The sequence below is a fragment of the Lithobates pipiens genome, unplaced genomic scaffold (assembly GCF_037356315.1).
Source record: "Lithobates pipiens isolate NorthernLeopardFrog02 unplaced genomic scaffold, aLitPip1_a1.2 Scaffold_19, whole genome shotgun sequence".
Lineage (NCBI taxonomy): Eukaryota > Metazoa > Chordata > Amphibia > Anura > Ranidae > Lithobates > Lithobates pipiens.
The window spans coordinates 222,852,498-222,873,951 of record NW_027507764.1 but is presented as its reverse complement, the minus strand read 5'-3'; the positions used below and the strand labels follow the sequence as shown (position 1 = coordinate 222,873,951).

The following is a 21,454-nucleotide window of genomic DNA, read 5'->3' as shown; positions in this document are numbered from 1 at the left end:
TAATGTTTACACATTTTTTCTACCTGTGCTACACATATATATTTTTTTAAAGATATTCTCAAAGTTTTTTAACTGCTTGCCGCCCGCCGTCCGTCATATGATGGCCAAGCGGCGCGGCTCTTGTTCTGGGAGGGCGTCATATGACGCCCTGCCCTTTAAACAGGGAATGCACACGCATCCCTGTTCAGCGGCGGCGTGTCACGGAGACACCGCTTGCCCCCGAGGGGGGTGAACAGCCATTGGGCGTGGCTGTTTACCACGTGATCGGCCGTGATGAAGTCAATGTGCACGGCGCATGCGTGTGATCGTGAGTGAGCTGTGCGCGCACGTTGGTGGCGGCGTGTTCCCAGGAACACTGATCGTCACAGATGATGGTAAACAGCCATTGGCCATTGATCCTGTTGGTCACTGATGGGCGACGGGTGATGGCTGTTGGTCACTGATTTTGTTTTTGGAATCAGCTGCCAATTATTCCACCTTTCACAGCACAGCCAGGTGTGCAGGCCAACACCCAATTTCTCAGAGATTGATTGCTTTCATCTGTTTTTCCCCGATACTTTGCTGCAATTCATTGTGGACCAGCAAAATTTATATGCCCAGCAGTATATTGCCAACAACCCCCAATCATCATATGCCCGTCCATTTGAGTGGAGAGATCTGAATTTGGAGGAGTTCAAATTGTTTATGGGCCTCACCCTAAACATGGGAAGAGATTCCCAGCTCCAGCCCACTGAGTGTCCGGCCTACATGGGCACAACTCGAAAGATTGTATGGGACCGGGCAATACCCACTTCTGAACAAAGGATATCACATATACCTTGACAACTTCTACACCAGCCTGCCCCTTTTCAAACACTTATACATTGCAAAAACCCTGGCCTGCGGAACCTCCAGAAAATAGAAAGGACTTCCCACACTCTCTAGCAAACAAAAAGCTGCGAAGGGTGGAAAGAGCAGCATTGAGATGCAACAAAGTGCTGGCCTTGAGGTGGAAGGATAAAAGGTACATGCACATGATGGATCCACCATCCATAACGTCACTACAATTGAGGTTCAAAGAAGATGAGGTCCCATTGAAAAGCCAGTATGTGTCCAAGATTCTAATCTCTACATGGGGAGGTGGATTTCAATGATCAAATGATTCAGCCCTATTTGTCAATAAGGAGGTCCCGATTCTGGTACAAGAAGGTAGCAATCTATCTCATCCATTTGGCCATTTATAATTCCTACGTAGTCTACACCAAATCCACAGAAAGCCCCACCCCTTTCCTACAATTCATAGAAGAAGTCGTCACGTCCCTCATCTATCACCAAAGACACCCCCCCCCCCCCCCAGAAGAACTTCGCTCTGAGGCTGTTTGCCGACTTCATGAGCGTCACTTCCCCTTCAACATTCCACCATCTGAAGCAGGCCGAAGGCGGCAAAAAAAATGTTGCGTACGCACCAACAGAGGATTTCGAAAAGATACCAGCTACCATTGTCCCCAGTGTCCCTCTCAACCTGGCCTTTGCATTGGTGAATGCTTCCAACTTTATCATACATCCCTAAAATATTAACCAATATTTGTAACCATTTCCCCATTTTCATCATCTGTGCTGACCATTTTCCTTGCTTCCCCAAATAACCATGCCACTGCCTTCCACATGAACTGACCCTGGCCTGTTTTATGGACTATGCTTTTGCCTACCGCTTGGACTGATCTCTTGCGCTGCTACTGTAGTACACAGGGGTCTCGCATATGTGAGGGGCTCCAGAATTGTTTTTTCGGATGGAGAAAAATATTTTTTTTTGTTTTCTCCGGGTTTCGGAATTTCCGGATTAGGGTCTGGAGTCCGGAGGCTTCATAGAGATTTGGGTGGGTCGAAGCCTCTACCCCTGTGACCCTGTGCACAGGTCTTACCTGATTGTGGCCCTCAGCCTGCTGCTTACTTACTGCCATCACGCCTCTGCCTGCTACATGAATGGACCACACAGCTACCTGGACTATGCAAATAATTAGCTGTAGCAAGAGGCAGTATGTTAAGGGCTGGAGAGCAGTACAATGAGTGTCTTCAGGTAACAGAGTACCAGGACCAATATTTTGGCTGTGCTGGCTGTCTCTGCCTGGACAATTTCTATGGACTGTGCTGTGCTGACACTATCCGTGTGCTGACTATAGACAATATTCCTGCCTGCTGCCTGGATAATTACTATTCCTGTCGCTAAGCACCTCCCTGCCTGCTGCCTAGACCAGTGCTCTCCTCTGTGGATACTACTAAAAGCACAGGTAATTTTTTATTTTTATTTTTTATTTTTTTTTACTCTTTCCGCAATAGAATTTATTTTGGATTGTAATTTTTGGTATGTACATGCTATGTGTTAGAAATATGAAGGGCCTTCAAAAATGATAGGTTGCCAGGAAACTATATGTCATTTATGCTCCTAGAACGTCTGATGATGCTACTTGGACGTTGGGCCTGTGTATGTGGCCAGGCTGGGTAAAAGACTCACACATGTGGTATCACTATACTCAGGAGGAGTAGCAGAATGTATTTTGGGGTGTCATTTTTGCTATGTACATGCTATGTGTTGGAAATGTCTTATAAATGTTATGTAAAACAAAATGTGTTTTCATTTTTTTTTCCACATTTTCCAAAAACTTCTGGAAAAAAATCAACCATTCAAAAGACTCATTGTGCCTCGTAGATTATACGTTGGGGTGTTAGCTTTCCAAAATGGGGTCATTTTGGGGGGCAATTCTATTGTCCTGGTGCTCCAGGGCCTTCAAAAGTATAATAGTTGGTTGAGAAATGAGATGCATCATTTATGCTTGTAGAACGCCTGAAGATGTTACTTCAATATGGGGCCTTTGTATGTGGTCAGGCTGTGTAAGTGTCTCACACATGTAGTATCGCCATACTCAGGAAGAGTAGCAGAATGTATTTTGGGGTGTAATTTGTTGTACGCATATGCTCTGTGAGAGAAATAACCTGTTAATATGACAATTTTGTAAAAAAAAAAAATCTTAATTTTGCAAAAAATTGTGTGAAAAAATGACAACTTAAAAAAACTCACCATGCTATTTACTTAATACCTTGGAATGTCTATTTTCTAAAAAGGGGTCATTTGGGGTTATTTGTACTTTCCTGACTTAGTGTCTCAAGAAATGAGATAGGCCTTCAGTACATCAGGTGTGATCAATTTTCAGTGATTGGCACCATAGATTGTAGACTCTATAACTTTCACAAAGACCAAATAATTTATACTTATTTGGGTTATTTTTACCGATTTGTAGCAGTATAAATTTTGGCCAAAAGTTGTGAATAAAAATGACTAATTTGCAAAATTTCATGACAGAAACCAAAAGGCATTTTTTTTCACAAAATTTACCGTCCATTTTATTTATAGCACAAAAAAGAAAAAAAAATAGTGATTAAATACCACCAAAAGAAAGCTCTATTTGTGTGAAAAACAGGATTAAAATTTCATATGGAACAGTGTTGCATGACTGAGTAATTGTCATTCAAAGTGTGGGAGCACGGAAAGCTGAAAATTGGTCTGGGCAGGAAGGGGGTGCAAGTGTACTGTATTGAGGTGGTTAAAGTGATATTAAAGGTAGATAACACACATGTTCTGTGCAGTGGTTTTTCACAGAACAGCCCAGGGCTTGCACTTAAACCACTTAAGGACCACCTCCCGCCGATGTACGTTGGCAGAATGGCATGGTTGGGCACAAGCACCTACCTGTACGTTGCTCTTTAAGTGCCCAGCCGGTCCTGAGCTCCCTGGCCGCGGGACCAGCGGACCAGATCGCCACTGGTGTCCCGCGATCAGGTCATAGAGCTGAAGAACGAGGATAGGTCTGTGTAAACAAACCTCTCCCGTGCTTCCTACTGTGGCTGTCACCGATCGTCTGTTCCCTGATATAGGGAAAGATGATCAGTGAAGTCACATGCCAGGCCACGCCCCCTACAATAAAAAAATGTCATACATAACACCTACACTGCCCCCTAGTGGTTAACTCCTTCACTGCCAGTTTCATTTACACAGGAATCGGTGCATTTAAATAGCACTGATTGCTGTATAAATGACAATGGTCCCAAAAATGTCTGATGTGTCCGCCGCAATGTCACAGTCTCAATAAAAATCGCTGATCGCCGCCATTACTAGTAAAAAAAAAAAAATAATTAATAAAAATGCTATAAAACTATCCCCTATTTTGTAAACACTATAACTTTTGCGCAAACCAATAATCGCTAATTGCGTTTTTTTAACCAACAATATGTAGAAGAATACGTATCGGCCTAAACTGAGGAAAATAAAATGTTTTTTTATATATTTTTTGGGGATATTTATTATAGCAAAAAGTAAAAAATATTGCATTTTTTTCAAAATTGTCGCTGTATTTTCGTTTATAGCGCAAAAAATAAAAAACGCAGAGGTGATCAAATACCACCAAAAGAAAGCTCTATTTGTGGGGAAAAAAAAGGCACCAATTTTATTTGGCAGCCACGTCGCACGACCGCGCAATTTTCAGTTAAAGCCACGCAGTGCCGAATTGCAAAAAGGGGCTTGGTCCTTTGGCTGCAAATTGGTCCGGGGCTTAAGTGGTTAATGAAGATGATGACCCGCTCAGGCATATTTTTACAGTGACCTGTGCATCTCTGCTACCTGCAGGTGTTTTTACCTATTCACCTTTAATTGGCTAAATATATTTTATTGAAATAATTTTTATTTTTGCTTATCAAATGCAAAAAAAAACCCTGTGATCCTTCCAGAAATCCAATGCTGTCCTGTGAACTTTGTATCTTGCATAGTAACTTCAACCTTGCCTGATTCACTTCTGTGAACTCCAACATCCCCCGCAATATAGAAATCGAGAGAGGTGTTTTGTAGTTCTAACAATAGAGTAAAAATGCTGCTCCCCTCAGTGCAGCACAGTAAGACCCCATACAGACACTATTAGATTTTCTGCAGATTTTTGTCTTCAGATTTACCAAAACCATATAATATGAGGTCAAACCTTAAGAGTTTCAATTTGTATGCAATCGGGTAGGCCCTTGCACTACATGGTTTTGGTAAATATGAAGACAAAAATCTGCAGATATTCTAATAGTGTGTATGGGGCCTAAGTGTTGTCACACTAAGACATGAAGTGTGTTACTTGCAGGATCATCGGGCAAGAATCCATTAAATAAAATTATATATAATGTTTCCTTTGGTTACTCAGATATAGTCAGTCTATGCTAGGGGGCAGGGGCCCCACTCATCTCATTTGGGTATTTAAGGGACTTCATAGAGGGAAGACTCGCCTGTTTCCTGCTCTGAGATTACATGATGCAATGTTTTTTCTACTGACTATGTACTACAATATTAGTACAGAAACTCCTTTTTAAACGTTTTTTTTTTTTCTTTTTTTCGTTTTTTTTTTTTTTTAAACCACGTCGTGTCCCAGGCATATTTGCAAATGCAGCTCTGCTTTGTTTTTTGTAAGGAGTTGCGTTTTAAAGTCCAACAAAGTAATGTCAAAATCTGCAGCTTGTTTGCAGGTGAGAACGGATATCTGTGCAGTTTACATGCTATTTGTTATATTTTTAAATAGATGAAAAAGTCCAACTTTATTTTACGGATATCACAATACACCTGGTATTATGTTTTTTTTAATGATCATTGTATTTTTTTTAGATGAGAATCATCGGCATACTGACATCAATATGTTTGGTGAGCCTACTGAATTTGAGTATTTGAGAAAAGTAATGTTCGAATACATGATGGGGCGAGAAACAAAGGTAAGGATCTTTGACTTCCTTGTAAAATTTATGAGGAAACTGTTTTCATTTATTATGATTTTACAGTACATTGGTTTTGACAAAATTGGTTGATTTGTGTGATATACAAGATACAATGTCTGGTATATAATCAATCGCAAAAGTGAAGGTCTCACCCATGTGGTATCGCCATACTCTGGAGGAGTAGCAGAATGTTTTTTGAGGTATAATTCTAAGTATGCCAATGCTGCGCATGAGAAAAATCTTAATAAATTGACAATTTTGTTTTTCGATTTCTTTCTGTTTTTTACAAAAACTTGTGGCAAAAAAATTAGTTTTTTTTAAAAGAAATACCTTGGCATATTTACAATGTCCTGATGCTTCAGGGCCTAAAAAATATGATAGGTAGTCCGGAAATTAAAAGTTTATTTTATACTCCTTGAAAGCCAAAGGTGCTTCTTGAATTTTGGACCCTTCTATGGATCTAGGCTGTGAAAAAGACTCATACTCGTGGCATCTCTATACTCGGAAGGCATAGCAGAATGTGTTTTGGGGTGTAATTATGAGTATGTCTATACTGTGTGCAAAAAACAACTTTTTGGAAATAAAAAATGTTTTATTTAATTGCTTTATTTTCAAAAATTTGTGACAATAAAATTACAACTTCATAAAAAAAAAAACTCACCATTACTCTCATTAAATACCATGGACTGTCTGCTTTGCAAAAGGGTTAATTTGGGGGTATTTTTACAGTTTTTCAAAATGTTTGTGTTTTTTGTTTTGTTTTATTTATATAGCCAAAAAAAGCCAATATTAAGTGCCACCAAACGAAAGCTCTATCTGTATCAAAAAATTATACAAATTTAATTTAGGTACAGTGGTTGCATGAGTGAGCAATTGCAATTGTGTGTGAGAGCACATTGGGGGTCTAAGCGTCTAGTATTGAAGTGGTTAAACGTTCATATCTTTATATGTTGGCAAAGTAAACTGGCAGGGATGGAGTTGTTACTTTTTTATAGTTGCTATAGTGTCTGAGTTTTTAATTTGTAGACTGAAAAATGACAGGAATAGAGGCCCAAATCATAACATTGATACATTCAAGACCTGAAAGCGCTTCAAATGCTTTGTCTATTGCATTGGCTAGGGCATTTTTAGTACTTGCAGTCCTCAACACCTTGAATTTAAAGAAATCGGACATCACATCACTGCAGTATGTACCTGATCAACGGCATAGAAACCTATTGCTGTACTTGCAAGGAAAGGAACTTAGAACCCACTGCAACAGAAGCAAAGTAAAAGTGTAATCCTAGGTCCTTTTTTTTCCTTTAATTGGGTAGTGTTGAGTAGAGTGTAGAGATCTGTTTGGGAAAAAAAAATGGAGTTATTAGAATTAATTTATTATAGAAAGCAAGCATTTTTAGAGTAATCTTTTGTTTAGCCAGGGAAGGTTGGGTCTTTTATTGAAATCTTGGTCAGTCTTGTTTGCTATTATTTTAAAGTATCATTTGTTTTAACTAGACAATGGCAAAAGTGATCACAACCGTGCTACGGTTTCCACCTGACCAGGCCCAGATAATTCTTGAAAAAGAAGATGCCAGACCTGTGGTAAGCCTGATTTGTCAGTTGTGTTTTTTGTTGTATTAAAGTTAAATTCAATGTTTTAAAGTGTTAAGATAACACACAAAGTAGTACCAACCATAAAGTCCAAACTATTGTGCTTATTTTCTGCTCATGACATCTGCAGGAATATGAAATTACCCAAGCATAAGAAAAAGGAATAGCAGTATCACAACAATTGAGTAATAGGGAGACTTATAGTAGTGTGGGAAAGTCAAAATTGTCCTGGTTGCTGCTTTTGAACACTTTTTTCAAAAGGGAAAGAGGGCGCCCACCTGGTTGCTGCTTTTGAGCACTACCTTTATTAGAAACGTCAAAGTTAACTATAAGCAGATGTAAATAAAAGTATACATTAAGGAATTATCAGTTGGCTTCCTGGTAGTCCTAGGTACTACACATACATTTTAAGCCGATATCTGATAAAAAAAATAGTGTGTAGAAAATATTTGTCAAGTGATAATGCTGAAAAACAACCCCATGTGCCTGTAACTAATTTGGATTTATTGCTTGTGAAATAGATGCCAGATTTTCTGGGATATGCTCAAAGCACAGCTTGACATGTATTTCCACTTCCACTCAAATTTGAGAAAACCCTACTAGATGTTTGTCATGTGTTTCATTCACACAGCATACCAAACTTTATAACTCCATCGCACTGATTGCCTGCCAGCCCTTTTAGGAGTTCTAAAAGCCAGGAGGTTAAGGCGGGCATTCAGGTCGTGTGACCACTGTGATTGGCTGTCATAGCGGTCACATGATCGGACAAGTCGTGAATGCAAGTGCATCGGGAGCTTACTGATCCCCTGCTGGCTACCGTGCTGGGAGCATGCAGGGAGCTCACACTCAGCACGGAAAGTTGTTTACACAGGGCAGCATATATGTGGCCACTCGGCCACCCCCCTTGAGGCCCCATATATGCATACTCTCGACGCCAAGAGGGTAAAAAAAATATTTCCTATCTTGGATATTTCTCAGAAGGCCTCATGGCTAATTTCAAGGATTTTTTAACATTGGCAGAATTAATCTGTGCTAAGGACAGGCTGAAGTCTCTGCTCATTAACATATGCTGCAAGAAGCCCAGCTTCTAAACCTTTAACCCTTTATTGAGACAGTGTTTAAAGCAGTTCAGTCATTTTTTTTTCAACTTTTCAGCTATTAAATCTTCTGCCCTTGTTGTATTAACTTTGGATAGTAAAACATATTTTTTTTCATCATGAACATCTCTCTCTCTCTAACTCATGAGTTTGCCAGGGAGGGAGGGGGGGGGATGTGTCATAAGAGGGCAAATGAGGGCCGCAGAGCTGGAGATGTGCCTCTGTGTAAATCCAGGAAGTGAACAGGCAGCAGCTTCAGCTGCCTACAGTTAATATGGTTGAAGACAGAATTCTGAAACATATTTGCCAAGTACAGAATCACAGTATATATAAAATAATATGCAAAGTGATTGGAGGGAAGCTTCAGAATGGCAAAGGTCCCCTCATAAACAAAGGGAATTAGTAGGATTTTACAGTGCTAGAATTGCCAAAACAGAACAATTTTTAAATATTTTTAAGTTATACTGTGTGAATGAGAACATGTAACAGATTCCAAGTAGGTGTTATCCCAAGTAAATGGCTGCAAAAATGGAAATGCACATAACTTCTGTGAAGCTGTGAAATAATTCAGGTTAGCAGCACTATATTCTGCTTTTTTTATCTGCTTGACATTAAAGCGGGAGTCCGCCGGGACTCCGGGTTTTTTTTTTTTTTTTTTTTTTTTTAAAGCCAGCAGCTACAAATACTGCAGCTGCTGACTTTTAAAATAGTAACACTTACCTGTCCAGCGCGCCCGCGATGTCGGCACCCGAAGCCGATCTCTAGATCGTCTCTCGGGTGCTGCCGCCGCCATCTTGGGTATGGGAATCAGGAAATGGAGCCTTTCGGCTTCATTTCCCGGTTCCCTACTGCGCATGCGCGAGTCGCGCTGCGCAATAAGGACGGTCCCTGCTGCCTCTGGGATCTGTGTGTTTCCCAGCAGGCAGCGGGGCACTTGCACTTGCGGAAAGGGGCGGGCACTTGCGGAAAGGGGCGCAATCTACGCCCCTTTCCGCAGAGAGCTATCCCGGAAGTGGGTGCAGATACCTGTACTGTACAGGTATCTGCACCCCCTCCCCCCTGAAAGGTGCCAATTGTGGCGCCGGAGGGGGGGAGGGTTCCGATGAGCGGAAGGTCCACTTTAGGGTGGACCTCCGCTTTAATAGATCTTATTTTTTAGATTACACTCTAGTATGATAGTAACCTTTATGTTTTCCTGGTGTTGTTCTTACCGGGCTCTTTTTGTTCTGTGTCTGTATGTGGAATGCTTTTTTTCCTTCGCTCTGCATGGCCTAGAAGCAAAATTAGTGACTTTAATCTCATCCGCTATCCAAGGATAGGAAGAGTGTTAGACCCCCCTTCCCCACCTTAGATCCCTTATCAAGGGAACAGTGGGTAGAGGATGAGGGGTTACCCTCAGGTGATCGGGAAGAAAGGAAAACCGATTACTCCTCTGCAGAGGAGACAACTGGAGTTGAACCTTTTTTTCAGCCTCGCAATCTGAGAGATTGCTGGTACAAATCTCTTCCAGAGATGGTCCTTGCCTCTTTCAAGCTACCTCTAGTAGAGTCAGCTGATGGTTCTGTTTCTTCTTAGGTTCCTTAAAACCTTCACTGCCTTTTTCATGTGTTTCCTGTACATGTACAGATCCACACAGAAATTCAACAAATCCATTCTAGATCTAAAAGAATCTAAATCCGTTCCTGAAGATCTGCTCCTTACAATGGAGTCAATCAGGTCAGTAGTTTCTTTCCTACAAGGAGGAAAACTTCTGGCGTCTGTCGGCTTCGGAGATGCATATCTGCATGTCCATATTTCCCTCTCACCAAAGGTTTCTGCAGTTCGAAGTAGAACAAAAGCATTTCAGTTTGTAGTCTTGCCCTTCGGGCCAGCTACAGCACCTCAAGTGTTCACAAAAGTGCTAGCCCCACCTCTAGCCAGGTTAAGGGCACAAGACATAAGCAGTCTTGGCATACCTAGACCATTTATTGCTAATAGACCAATCGGTGTTCGGAGTAAGGTGTACGCGTTACAACCAGTTACCTGGAAAAGTCTGGGTTACGTTCTCAACCTAGTCTCCCTTAAAACTGCTAAACAAGCTGGAGTATTTGGGTCTCATCATAGATACAGCCCAGAAAAAGTGTGTTCTTGCCCAGGCAAAAAACAACTCCATAAGAGAGTTGGTGCAGATGGTCAGGTCAAAAGGGGATCCCTCCATTCGCCTTTGCATGAGTTTGTTAGAAAGGATGGTGGCTTCATTCAAAGCAGTTCCCTATGCCCAGCTCCATTCGAGACTGTTGCAAAACAGTGTTCTATTTGCTTGGAACAAAACAATCCAAGCTTTGGACTTGACAACATGACTGTCCCCAAGGGTGTCCCAAAGCCTCATTTGGTGGTTCAGACCACTTATCTGACAGAGAAGACAACTGTCCAAGGACAGTGTTAAAGAACTGAAAGAGCCTTGCCCATCAACATCCTAGAGATTTGGGGAGTGCATCTGGCTCTGAAAGCCTGGACTTCCAGGTTAAGGGATTGTTCTGACAGGATCCAATCCATCAATGCCACGGCTGTGGCCTATATCAATCACTAAAGGAGGCACCAAAAATCTCTCAGCACAGAGAGAGGTGACCCATATTCTAACTTGGGCAGAAAGAAATATTCCATGCCTCGGCAGTCTTCATTCCGGGAATAGAGAATTGGAATGCGGACTAAGTCACCAGCAGATTATTCCCAGGGGAATGGTTTCTTCACCCCAACATATTTTAGGGCTGTTTGTCAAAGATGGGGGACTCCGGACGTAGATCTTCTAGCGTCCAGTTCAACATAAAGTTAGTCAACTTTGTGTGCAGAACAAAGGATTCATTGGCATGCAGAACAGATGCGTTGGTGATACCGTGTGATCAGTTCTCACTGATCTATGCATTTCCCCCTGTTCAATTGCTGCTTCGACTTCTTTGCAGGATCAAGCTGGAAAGAAATCCGGTAATGGCAGCACCAGCATGGCCAAGAAGGTCATGGTATGCAGAAATCGTAAAGATGGCAGTGGAGGGTCTGTGGTCCCTTCCACTAAAGCCAGACCTGTTCTCACAGGGGCCGATATTCCATCCTACTTTACAACGCTAAATTTAACGGCCTGGCTATTGTAACCCACATTCTGAAGAAATGTGGGCTTTACGGGTCAGTTAATCTCTACTTTGATTACTGCAAGGAAACCAGTTTCCAGAACTATATATTATAGAGTCTGGAGGGCTTATGTTTCCTAGTGTGAATCCAAGGGTTGGCACCCTCGGACATATATCATAGGCAGAATTCTTGCCTTTCTACAAATGGGCGTAGAGATGAAATTGGCCCTGAGTACGATTAAGGGCCAAGTCTCAACCTTATCGATCTTATTTCAAAGACCGCTTGCTAAACATTCTTTAGTCTGGGGTTTTATGCAAGAGGGGATGCAGATTAATCCGCCAGTTAAATCACCTTTAAGCCCTTGGGACTTGAATTTAGTTTTATCAGTATTACAAAAAGAGCCATTTGAACCGATGCATCATATTTCCTTAGTCCTTCTGACAAGGAAGCTGACATTTTTGGTTGCTATATCCTCAGCAAGGAAGGTTTTGGAATTGGCTGCTCTTTCTTGTAAAGAGCCATATTTGATTATTCATGAGGACAGAGTGGTGTTACGCCCTCGTCCATGCTTTTTGCTAAAAGTGGCTTCAGGTTTTCACCTGAACTAAGATATTGTCCTGCCATTGTTTTTTCAAAAAAACATGCATCAGAGAAGAAAAGTCACTACATTGTCTCGATGTGGTGAGAGCAGTGAGAATCTATTTAAAGACAACTGTTCAGATTCTTAAGACTGATGTCTTATTTTTTCTGCCAGAGCGTCCTAAGAAAGGACAGGCAGCGTCAAAATCCACTGTCGCTAAGTGGATTCGGCAAGTTATAATTCAAACTTATAAATTAAGTGTTAAGATTCCCCCTTTTCAAGTTGAGGTGCACTCTACGAGGGTGGTTAGTGCGTCACCAGGCCTCCATGCCTCAGATCTTTAAGGCCGCAACTTGGTCTTCAGTGCATACATTCACAAAACTTTTATCAGGCGGATGTAAGGAGGTATGAGGATATCGCCTTTGGGCGCAGTATGCTGTAGGCAGCAGTATAAGTCCTCAAGTCTGGGGTTACCCTGGGGGTTGTCTCTCCCTACCCTCAAGTAGCATTGCTATGGGACATCACATTAAGTAATTACTTAAGGCTCTGTGTCCCATGATGTACGATAAAGAAAATGTTTTTTACAGGTAAGCTGTAATAAAAATTCTATTTTTTGGGTGTTTGCTTGCTGAAGAGATTCTGTTTACTTTCTGTGGTCTCATATGTAGTGAGTCTGCATCATTATGGAATATTTGACACTGGTCATATATAAAATATTGCTGCTGCAGTTTGGTCATTTTGAGGTTTAGGATATTGGTTCTGTAGATGCTAGTATGGATTTTTGCTCATCAGTCAGGAGCTAATATAAAAAAAAAAGTGCTGTTGTGTAGGATTAGGGTCAGGTCAGGTGCTAGACATGTCCAAAACCAAATCATGCAGAAGAAAGCATTAGGTTAATTTAGGGGCAGCCACATCTGCTGCCTTGACTTACCATTCCCTGGCTAATTTTCTTCTGGGAACAAACAAAGGAATTCCCACAGGGCTGCTAGGTGCCTGCACTTTATACCTGACAGCATTTCTTTTTGTGACAGATAGGTCTCGTTCACAGGGGCCTTCCTAGGCACATACCATAATAAGGCCATGTTTTCCTGTCATGGGATGCGCAGGTGCAAAAAAAAAAAAAAAAATACCGGTATTTCCACATTAGTTTATAAAAATGTTGCACTTTTCTACATTATAGTGGACATATTTCATTTTATATTAACCACTATTTGGAAGCAAGTTTTTGTTGGTAAAGTTTAAGGGGTTACGTGGTGATTTTGTTTTATTTTGTAAAGGTGTAATTTTACATGGTGATTTGTTTATTTTAGCCGGGAGTGCTCAACCTGTAGGCCCGATCCCACATGCCCTCTTATGTGTCCTGTGACCTCAAACCAGGGAAGTGCATGCCAATGCTCTGTGATGGTGGGTCAGCAAGCCCAGATCACGATCAACGAGAATCCACCATCCCAGAGCATCAGAGTGCATGCAGCTGATGCCAGTGAAGGACAAAGCAGGTGTCCGCTGAGAAAGCCGGCGCCCCATACGCAGATGCTTCCTCTGTAGCGCTGACTCCTGTCCCATGCGGATTGATACTAAGTGCACTCTGTCTAGCAGCCTGGAGAGCTGTGCCAGCAGAAGCTGGAAGAGGTAAAGTTCCCTCTCAAGCGTCTCTTCTCTAGCGATAATAAATTTAGTGCTTGTGTTCGCTCCTCATATTTGAGGTCCCCCAGTCCCCTTATTAATTTAGTTGCTCTTCTTTGGACTGGCTCCAGCAAATCCCTTCTGAGGACTGGTGACCAGAACTGGATGGAATACGTCAGATGTGGCCTGAACCAGAGTTTTATAATGTGGCGGGTTTGTAGTTTATCTCTGGAGTTTATCCCCTTTTTATTGCATGCTAATATTCTGCCGACTTTGGTAGCTGCAGCTTGACATTGCATGCTTTTGCACAGTCTATCTTCCACTAGGACCCTCAGATCTTTCTCCATCCTTGACTCCCCCAGAAGTTATCCCCCCAGTGAGTAGTTTACATTTATGTTCTTAGCCCCAAGTGGATTATATTACATTTCTCTACATTAAACCTCATTTGCCATGTAGTTGCCCACTACATTATTATGTTCAAGTCTTTCTGTAAAATTTCTATATCCGGCTGTGAAGTTATTGCCCTACTTATTTTTGTATCGTCTGCAAAAACTGAGAGTGAGCTATGTATCCCTTTCTCTGTCATTTATGAATAAAATAAGCACAATTGGTCTCAAGACAAAACGTTGTGGTACACCACTCCGGACCACTTCTCTTTTGAAGTTCTTCCCACATGAATTCCACCTCCCTCCTCATCCAATTCACAATGTTGCTCCTCTCTACCACCCTTACATTGTTTTTGATATATAGACACACCCATAATCCTCTTATACTGTCTGTCCTTTGCTCACTGTCACTTCCTTTGAACCCTGCCCCCCGCACCTAATTTAAAGACCCCACCAACTTTGTGGCCATCTTTCTTCCAACTAGAGCTGCACCATCCACATTAAGGTGCAGCCCCTCCTTATTAAAGAGCCTAACCGACTGAGAAGTCAGCCCAGTTCTCCTGAAACTCAAACCCCTCTTTCCTACACCAAGTTCCTCAGCCACTTGTTAAGTAATAATCCGTCCACCCACCCGCTCTGCGATTTGCCAAACCCGAACGCCCGGCAAACAACATACTGTTCAGCAGCCATGGTCTTTATGACAGATTGTCCTCTCTGTCCTCCTAATAATTTTCAGTTGGGCCTCAGCAACTGTGTAAATGAGGAAATGAGGTGATAGTGGGAAAGCAATGCAAAATACTGTTGCAGAGTATTAGGATTTTTGTTTGCTTGATATAATTTATTAGGATCCCATTCAATTTTGAATTGTCTTGAGTTCTATATTGTACGCTGGCTCCGTTAAAAATTGTAATTGTTTGTAGGCCTTTTAATCCTTTACAGCCAAAAAACAGACTGAACAATAGTTTTCTGCCAGGCTTTAGGGGAAAAAAAGCAGATAGCATTCAATAGATACTTATTAGTTATTGCAATTTCTCTCTCTTGTTCCATTAGGATCCTTTACAGGTGCAGACTGTTCTAGCAAAATACATTTAAATTATATAGAAATGTTAAAGTGGTCGTAAACTAAAGAATTACAAAAAACACTGACAGGCAGGTTTTTTTTTAATAACAAAAAAGACCCTAGAAGTCTCATAAGTGTCCCTCCTGCTGTCAGCCAGTAATGGGATTCCTGTGCGCATGTGCAGGAGTAACGCTACCTCGTCCCAGCCATTGAAGCTTCTGAAGATAAGAAATTCGGAAGGAAGACCAGCCATAGAGCCTAGGGAGAGGCATGACAGTTCAGTGATAGAGCACTCCATTTGTATGCAAGTCTGTCATATTGTATTATTTTGCAGTACTTACTAGTATGCTATAACTTAAACCTGCGTGAGGGAGAAGTAGCATTTTTTTTCCCTTTTATTACTAAGACTTTACTACTGCTTTAATAAATAAAACATTTTGTGAATAGGAATTTTTGTGTGTGTTTAATGGCTTGTGGCTTTATTGAAAAGATTTTCTGTTACATCCGATCCTATAAAACACTTTATTAATTAGGGTAAGTTTAAAGCGGGAGTCCACCGGGACTCCGCGTTTTTTTTTTTTTTTTTTTTTTAAAGCCAGCAGCTACAAATACTGCAGCTGCTGACTTTTAAATAGTGACACTTACCTGTCCAGCGCGCCCGCGATGTCGGCACCCGAAGCCGATCGCTCGCTCGGCTGCCGGGTCCCGCCGCCATCTTGGGTATGGGAATCAGGAAATGGAGCCTTTCGGCTTCATTTCCCGGTTCCCTACTGCGCATGCGCGAGCCGCGCGGCGCAATCCGGACGGTCCCCGCTGCCTTTGGGAGCTGTGTGTTTCCCAGCAGGCAGCGGGGCACTTGCTGAAGGGGGCGGGCGCTTGCGGAACGGGGGCGTAACGTACGCCCCGTTCCGCAGAGAGCTAGCCCGGAAGTGGGTGCAGTTACCTGGATTATCCAGGTAACTGCACCCCCCTCCCCCCTGAAAGGTGCCGATTGTGGCGCCGGAGGGGGGGGGGATTCCGATGAGCGGAGGTCCATTTTAGGGTGGACCTCCGCTTTAAGGGAAAGCTAGATCCTCCTTTTAAGGACAGTGCCCCCCATAAGGTTTCTTTTCAATTCAGTAATTTTGTTACCAGAAGAGAAAGTGATAGAAAATGTCATGATCAGGCTTCAAAGCAGCAAAAAAATACCTGAGAGATGTTGTAACTGTTTCCTATTCATCCAAAATGTTAAACATGAAACCCTTATAATATTTATACAGTTAATAAAACTTTAAATGCAAACCATCCATTTCTATTGACCAACTCAGAATTGAATAAGTTACTTATATCCGTAGATGTGTGCCATGTTGTTTTTACAAATGGCTACTTGACTTATTGCAATTGAGCGTCATCATGAAATGTCATATGTGGACTAATAGCCAAACCCCTATGGAATATTATTATGGTTTCTGGTAAATTTGTTTATCATTTTTGTATATATGTTTATTTGAAGTTAACATTTAAATACAGTAAATGTAATGCACAAAAAAGTGTATACATAAATGCACCCATTACACTGGCTTTGCAGAGCACAGCAGTAGCTTATCTCTTCATGATTGGGTCTCTTTTTTTTTTTTTTTTCTTAACAATGAAACTCCAAAAGCAACCCTACAGAGAGATAGGAGAGCCAAGTCAGTCCTTGGATTCATCAAGCTGTGTAATAGGATGTTAGCTTCAGCTATTCACCCCTGGAAACACTATTTTTTTTTTCCTGGGCAAAAAACTATATACATAATATTTATTTTTACACACCAAAGAATTTGTAATTATGTACATTGTGATAAAAAAATGCAAATTTACATTCTATACAGTTAAACGGGGGACACATGTAGATCCTACTGCAGGAACTGCAGTCTGCTCACATAATTTGTAATAAAAACATCTTTGCCATTCTGAAGCTTCCCTCCAACCACTTTGCATATTATTTTATATATAATGTGATTCTGTAGTTGAAAATATACTGCCAAAATCTCTCCCCTTCTAATTGGATGCAACCATCTTAACTGTGGGCAGCTAAAACTGCTGCCTGTTCACTTCCTGGATTTACACAGAGACACAGCTCCAGCTCTGCAGCCCCCACAGCTCTCATTGGCCCTCTTATGAGTTATCCCCCCTCCCTTCCTGGCAAACTCTCACAAGAGTGAGAGAGGGAGCCGTGCATGATGCCATAAGCCTAGGCTTTTTACCAGACAAGAAATGGGAAGTGGGTTGTGTAAGGTATTTCCTGTCAGAAAAAAATATGTTTTATAATCCAAAGTTAAAACAACAAGGGCAGAGGATTTAATAGATAGAAAGTTGGAAAAACATGACTGAAGGTCCGCTTTAAGCAATTGAATTTGATGTCCCTCATTTTTGCCCCCCATCTTCCTCACTGGACATTTTAATCTGCATAACCGGTTTCCATTGAGCTGACCCAGGAATCGGCAAAGTGATCCTACTGCCTAGCAAAAGTATGTGGTATAGCCAAAATAAAAATCAATTGGAAGGTAAAACGGTAAACAATAGATTCACATAAAAGTTAGCCTGGTAAGCATGTGAAAAGGAACTTTGAGTCCCACCTGCTCTCTGCATATAATAAACCTACTGTATAATATTTGAGGCAGTATTTCATATTTACCCGGTTAAATTGAAAAAAACATGAAGTGTGTTTACATGGGTGATTAGCACACACTATGAATTCCAGCAGCAAGAATCTGTTTATTCCTGTGGCTGGAATGACAGTCTATTAAATGCTAAACCCATACAATGGAGTGACAGGCTGGAGGCAGCTGCAACTATCCGTTTCTAATAAACATATTCATTACTGATGATGGATGCAAGCTAGTGATATCTAGAGAGCACTTGGCTGCTAAAATGAAAATTTATTAGACAAAAAAAAGTGCTATTACTGTTTTTGCATTGCTATTGGTTGACTAATCAGACGTAAACCTTTTCTACTTCAAAAATCTCTTTGGAACTGATCTCATGTCTAGTCCTGTAGATATGGAAGTAGAGGGAACCAGGAAGATTATTTTGCTGTTTTTTTGGGGGGGATCAACATGTACAAATACATAAGTGGTCCATATTGTGAAGTTGGTGTTGAGTTATTCACTTTAAGATCATCACAGAGGACAAGGGGGCATGCTTTACATCTAGAGGAAAAAAGATTTAATCTCCGTGTACGGAAAGGTTTCTTCACAGTAAGAGCTGTGAAAATGTGGACTAGACTCTCTTCAGAGGTGGTTCTGGCCAGCTCAGTAGATTGCTTAAATAAAAGACCTGGATTCTTTCTTAAATGTACATAATATAACTGGGTACTAACATTTATAGGTAAAGTTGATCCAGGGAACATCCGATTGCCTCTCTGGAGATCAGGAAGGAGTTTTTTCCCCTGCTGTAGCAAATTGGAGCATGTTCTGCTGGGGTTTTTTTTTTGCCTTCCTCTGGATCAATAGTGGGAGTAGGTTTGTGTATATGAGATTATATTATTATTTTTTTGGTTGATCTTGATGGACTTGTGTCTTTTTTTCAACCTGACTAACTATGTTGGTCAATGGCTGCAAGCGCTGACTGGTGTGTTCAATCAGAGGGACGGTCTTCCTGTGAGAACACAATAACACAGTGGGGCTATCGCCGTAATAACATTGCATAGTGTAGTGAGCTCCTTAGTTTTTTGTTTTTTTTTTTTTTTGCTTTGTTTTGTTTTTCATCCAGCCCGCTGGGTTGAACCAAAAAAACTGCCTGTTTGTACCAGGCTTTGGTAATTCGTCTCATTCTACTGGAATTGTTCTGTAATGTTGAAGGCCTCTCTTCAGGATATAACTGCTTTGGATCTAATGAATGTCATGATCTTACCCCAGCATGTATAGCCACATAAGTAACTCAGTCACCCTAATGTGGTGCCTTGAAGTCTAGGCAGTTTTTAACTCATAATATTCTGTAGCTAAAATTCTGACCCTCTAATAATGAGGGTGAAGTAAATGCCTCTACCCCATTTTTAAGAGATGGTTGTTCTAGTTTGAGATAGATGGCCTCCATTACGCCCCTTACGAACCAATTGTGCAAACTTTTCTGCCCTGCAGCATTTACCCTCCTATGTTGGGCCATCTTTTTGTTGAGAGGGTGTTTTGTCTCTCCAACGTACACGTCTTTGCATTCCTCACTACACTTGACTGAGTAGACCAAGTTACATGTGACTAACTGATGCTAACTATATCATGACCTGGATAAATACTAACCTTCACAGACTTGTTTCAATTAGGGATTTCTATAAAATAGACAAATAAGTTTACTTAGGGTATAGTGTCTTGAAAGTCCATGTACAATCATACACAGAAACCATGGCACTAAATCACCATTTCTAGTTTTCAATGCTTACATTACTAATGATCATTTAATATACTGTTTATACTAATCTCTACAGACCTGTATAATCCAGCAAGAATACTAACTTTCTTTGCCTCTGTTAACCACACTAAGCTTTTTTTCTCCCTGGCTTTGTAGTTTACACCTCCTCGCGTTGGTATCTTCTGAGTCATTCCAAGCTTAGTTAGCATGCGGGTGAGTCAACAATTGTATTTTTTGTTCAAGTTCTTACTCATTACGTTGGGCCTTCTTTGTACTTTGCTTGGCTTTTTATGTGCCTTTGAAAGGCGACTGTCCTTTTGCAAAGTTCCTTGATTAACCACTTCCCGACCGGCGTGCGACGATGTACGTCGGAAGGAATGACACGGGCAGGCAAATTGGCGTACAAGTATGTCCATTTGAAATTGCCGCCCTGCCATCACCTGCGCGTGCCGGTCGGGACCCCCGTGAGTCCGGTCGAGGGTCCCGCGGACTCGATCTCCGCGGGGATACCCACAATCGTTTAACGGGGAGATGCCGATGTAAACAACATCTCCCCGTTCTGCCTAGCAACAAGTGACACTGATCTCTGCTCCCTAGGACACACTTAACTCCTACACCGCTACCCCCTGGTTAACCCATTCACTGCCAGTGTCATTTACACAGGAATCAGTGCATTTGTATAGCACTGATTGCTGTATAAATGACAATGGTCCCTAAAATGTCCGATGTGTCCGCCATAATGTCGCAGTCACAATAAAAATCAATGATCGCCACCATTACTAGTAAAAATAAATAAATAAATAAATAAAAATGCCATAAACTATCCCCTATTTTGTAAACACTATAAATTTTGTGGAAACCAATCAATAATCGCTTATTGCGATTTTTATTTTATTTTTATTTTTTACCAAAAATATGTAGAAGAATACGTATCGGCCTAAACTGAGGGGGAAAAAATGTTTTTTTTTATATATTTTTGGGGGATATTTATTATAGCAAAAAGTAAAAAAAAAATGCGTTTTTTTTTTAAATTGTCGCTCTTTTTTTGTTTATAGCGCATAAAAGGACGTCAATTTTGTTTGGGACCCATGTCGCACGACCGCGCAATTGTCAGTTAAAGCGACGCAGTGCCGAATCGCAAAAAGTGGTCTGGTCTTAAGCCAGCAAAATGGTCCGGTCTGAAAGTGGTTAAGGCACTTTTTTTTGTGTCTGCTTGACTTTTTTTTTTTTTTTTTTTATAGCAGCCTGACAATCATTGCCTTGTGTATACAATGTCATACATCCAGTACACAAAGTACACCTTTTGTTTTTTGTTTTTTTCTCATCTTTTACAAAGAAAAGAGATAGTTCCTGTGAGGATAAAAGTTGGAGTATTTAGATTTAAGACAGGTAATGTGATAGCACATTGTTATGGTAATCTGTATGATAAAACTAAAACGTTAAATCAATTTGGATTAAACTGGCATGGGAACATGAAAGGATTAAGGCCAGTTTCCCATCACCTGATATGCTTTTTCATGGTGAGAAACTTGACACTATAGCCACTGGCAATAATCGCATGTGAAAAACCTCACAGGCTGTACCAAAGTTGATCAATTGATCGACTTGGGTACTACCAGCCTGCTTATAAATGGATCAAAATTCAGCAAGACAGGAAGTGTTTTACTGGCTGGATCACCAGGTGAAATAAAGGGATAAAAGCTTAAAAAAAAAATGACTCCAACCACCACATCTAAGAACTGGTAAGCTACAATATATTTTTGGGTTTAATACCATTCAGGGCATAGTGACAGATTCTCTTAAAGCACCCATCTAAGATTCACTGCATTCCCACATCACTCCTTTGCTCCATCAGAAATGATCTTCTCCTTACAGGTAT

The 21,454-nt window shown here is 41.1% G+C and overlaps 1 protein-coding gene across 7 annotated transcripts in view; it reads left to right on the top strand.

The window, feature by feature from the left end:
* GOLGA4 (golgin A4) overlaps positions 1–21,454 on the top strand; it is a 223,384-nt gene that overhangs the window by 187,978 nt on the left and 13,952 nt on the right. For 6 of the 7 annotated variants that reach the window (XM_077491722.1, XM_077491720.1, XM_077491725.1 and 3 more), the window contains 3 exons: positions 5,666–5,769; positions 7,267–7,353; positions 19,732–19,788. In XM_077491722.1, coding sequence (XP_077347848.1) covers positions 5,666–5,769; positions 7,267–7,353; positions 19,732–19,761 — 221 coding nt within the window. In that variant the 3' untranslated portion in view covers positions 19,762–19,788. The remainder of the gene's footprint in view (positions 1–5,665; positions 5,770–7,266; positions 7,354–19,731; positions 19,789–21,454) is intronic. The other variant, XM_077491724.1, reaches the window with a different exon arrangement.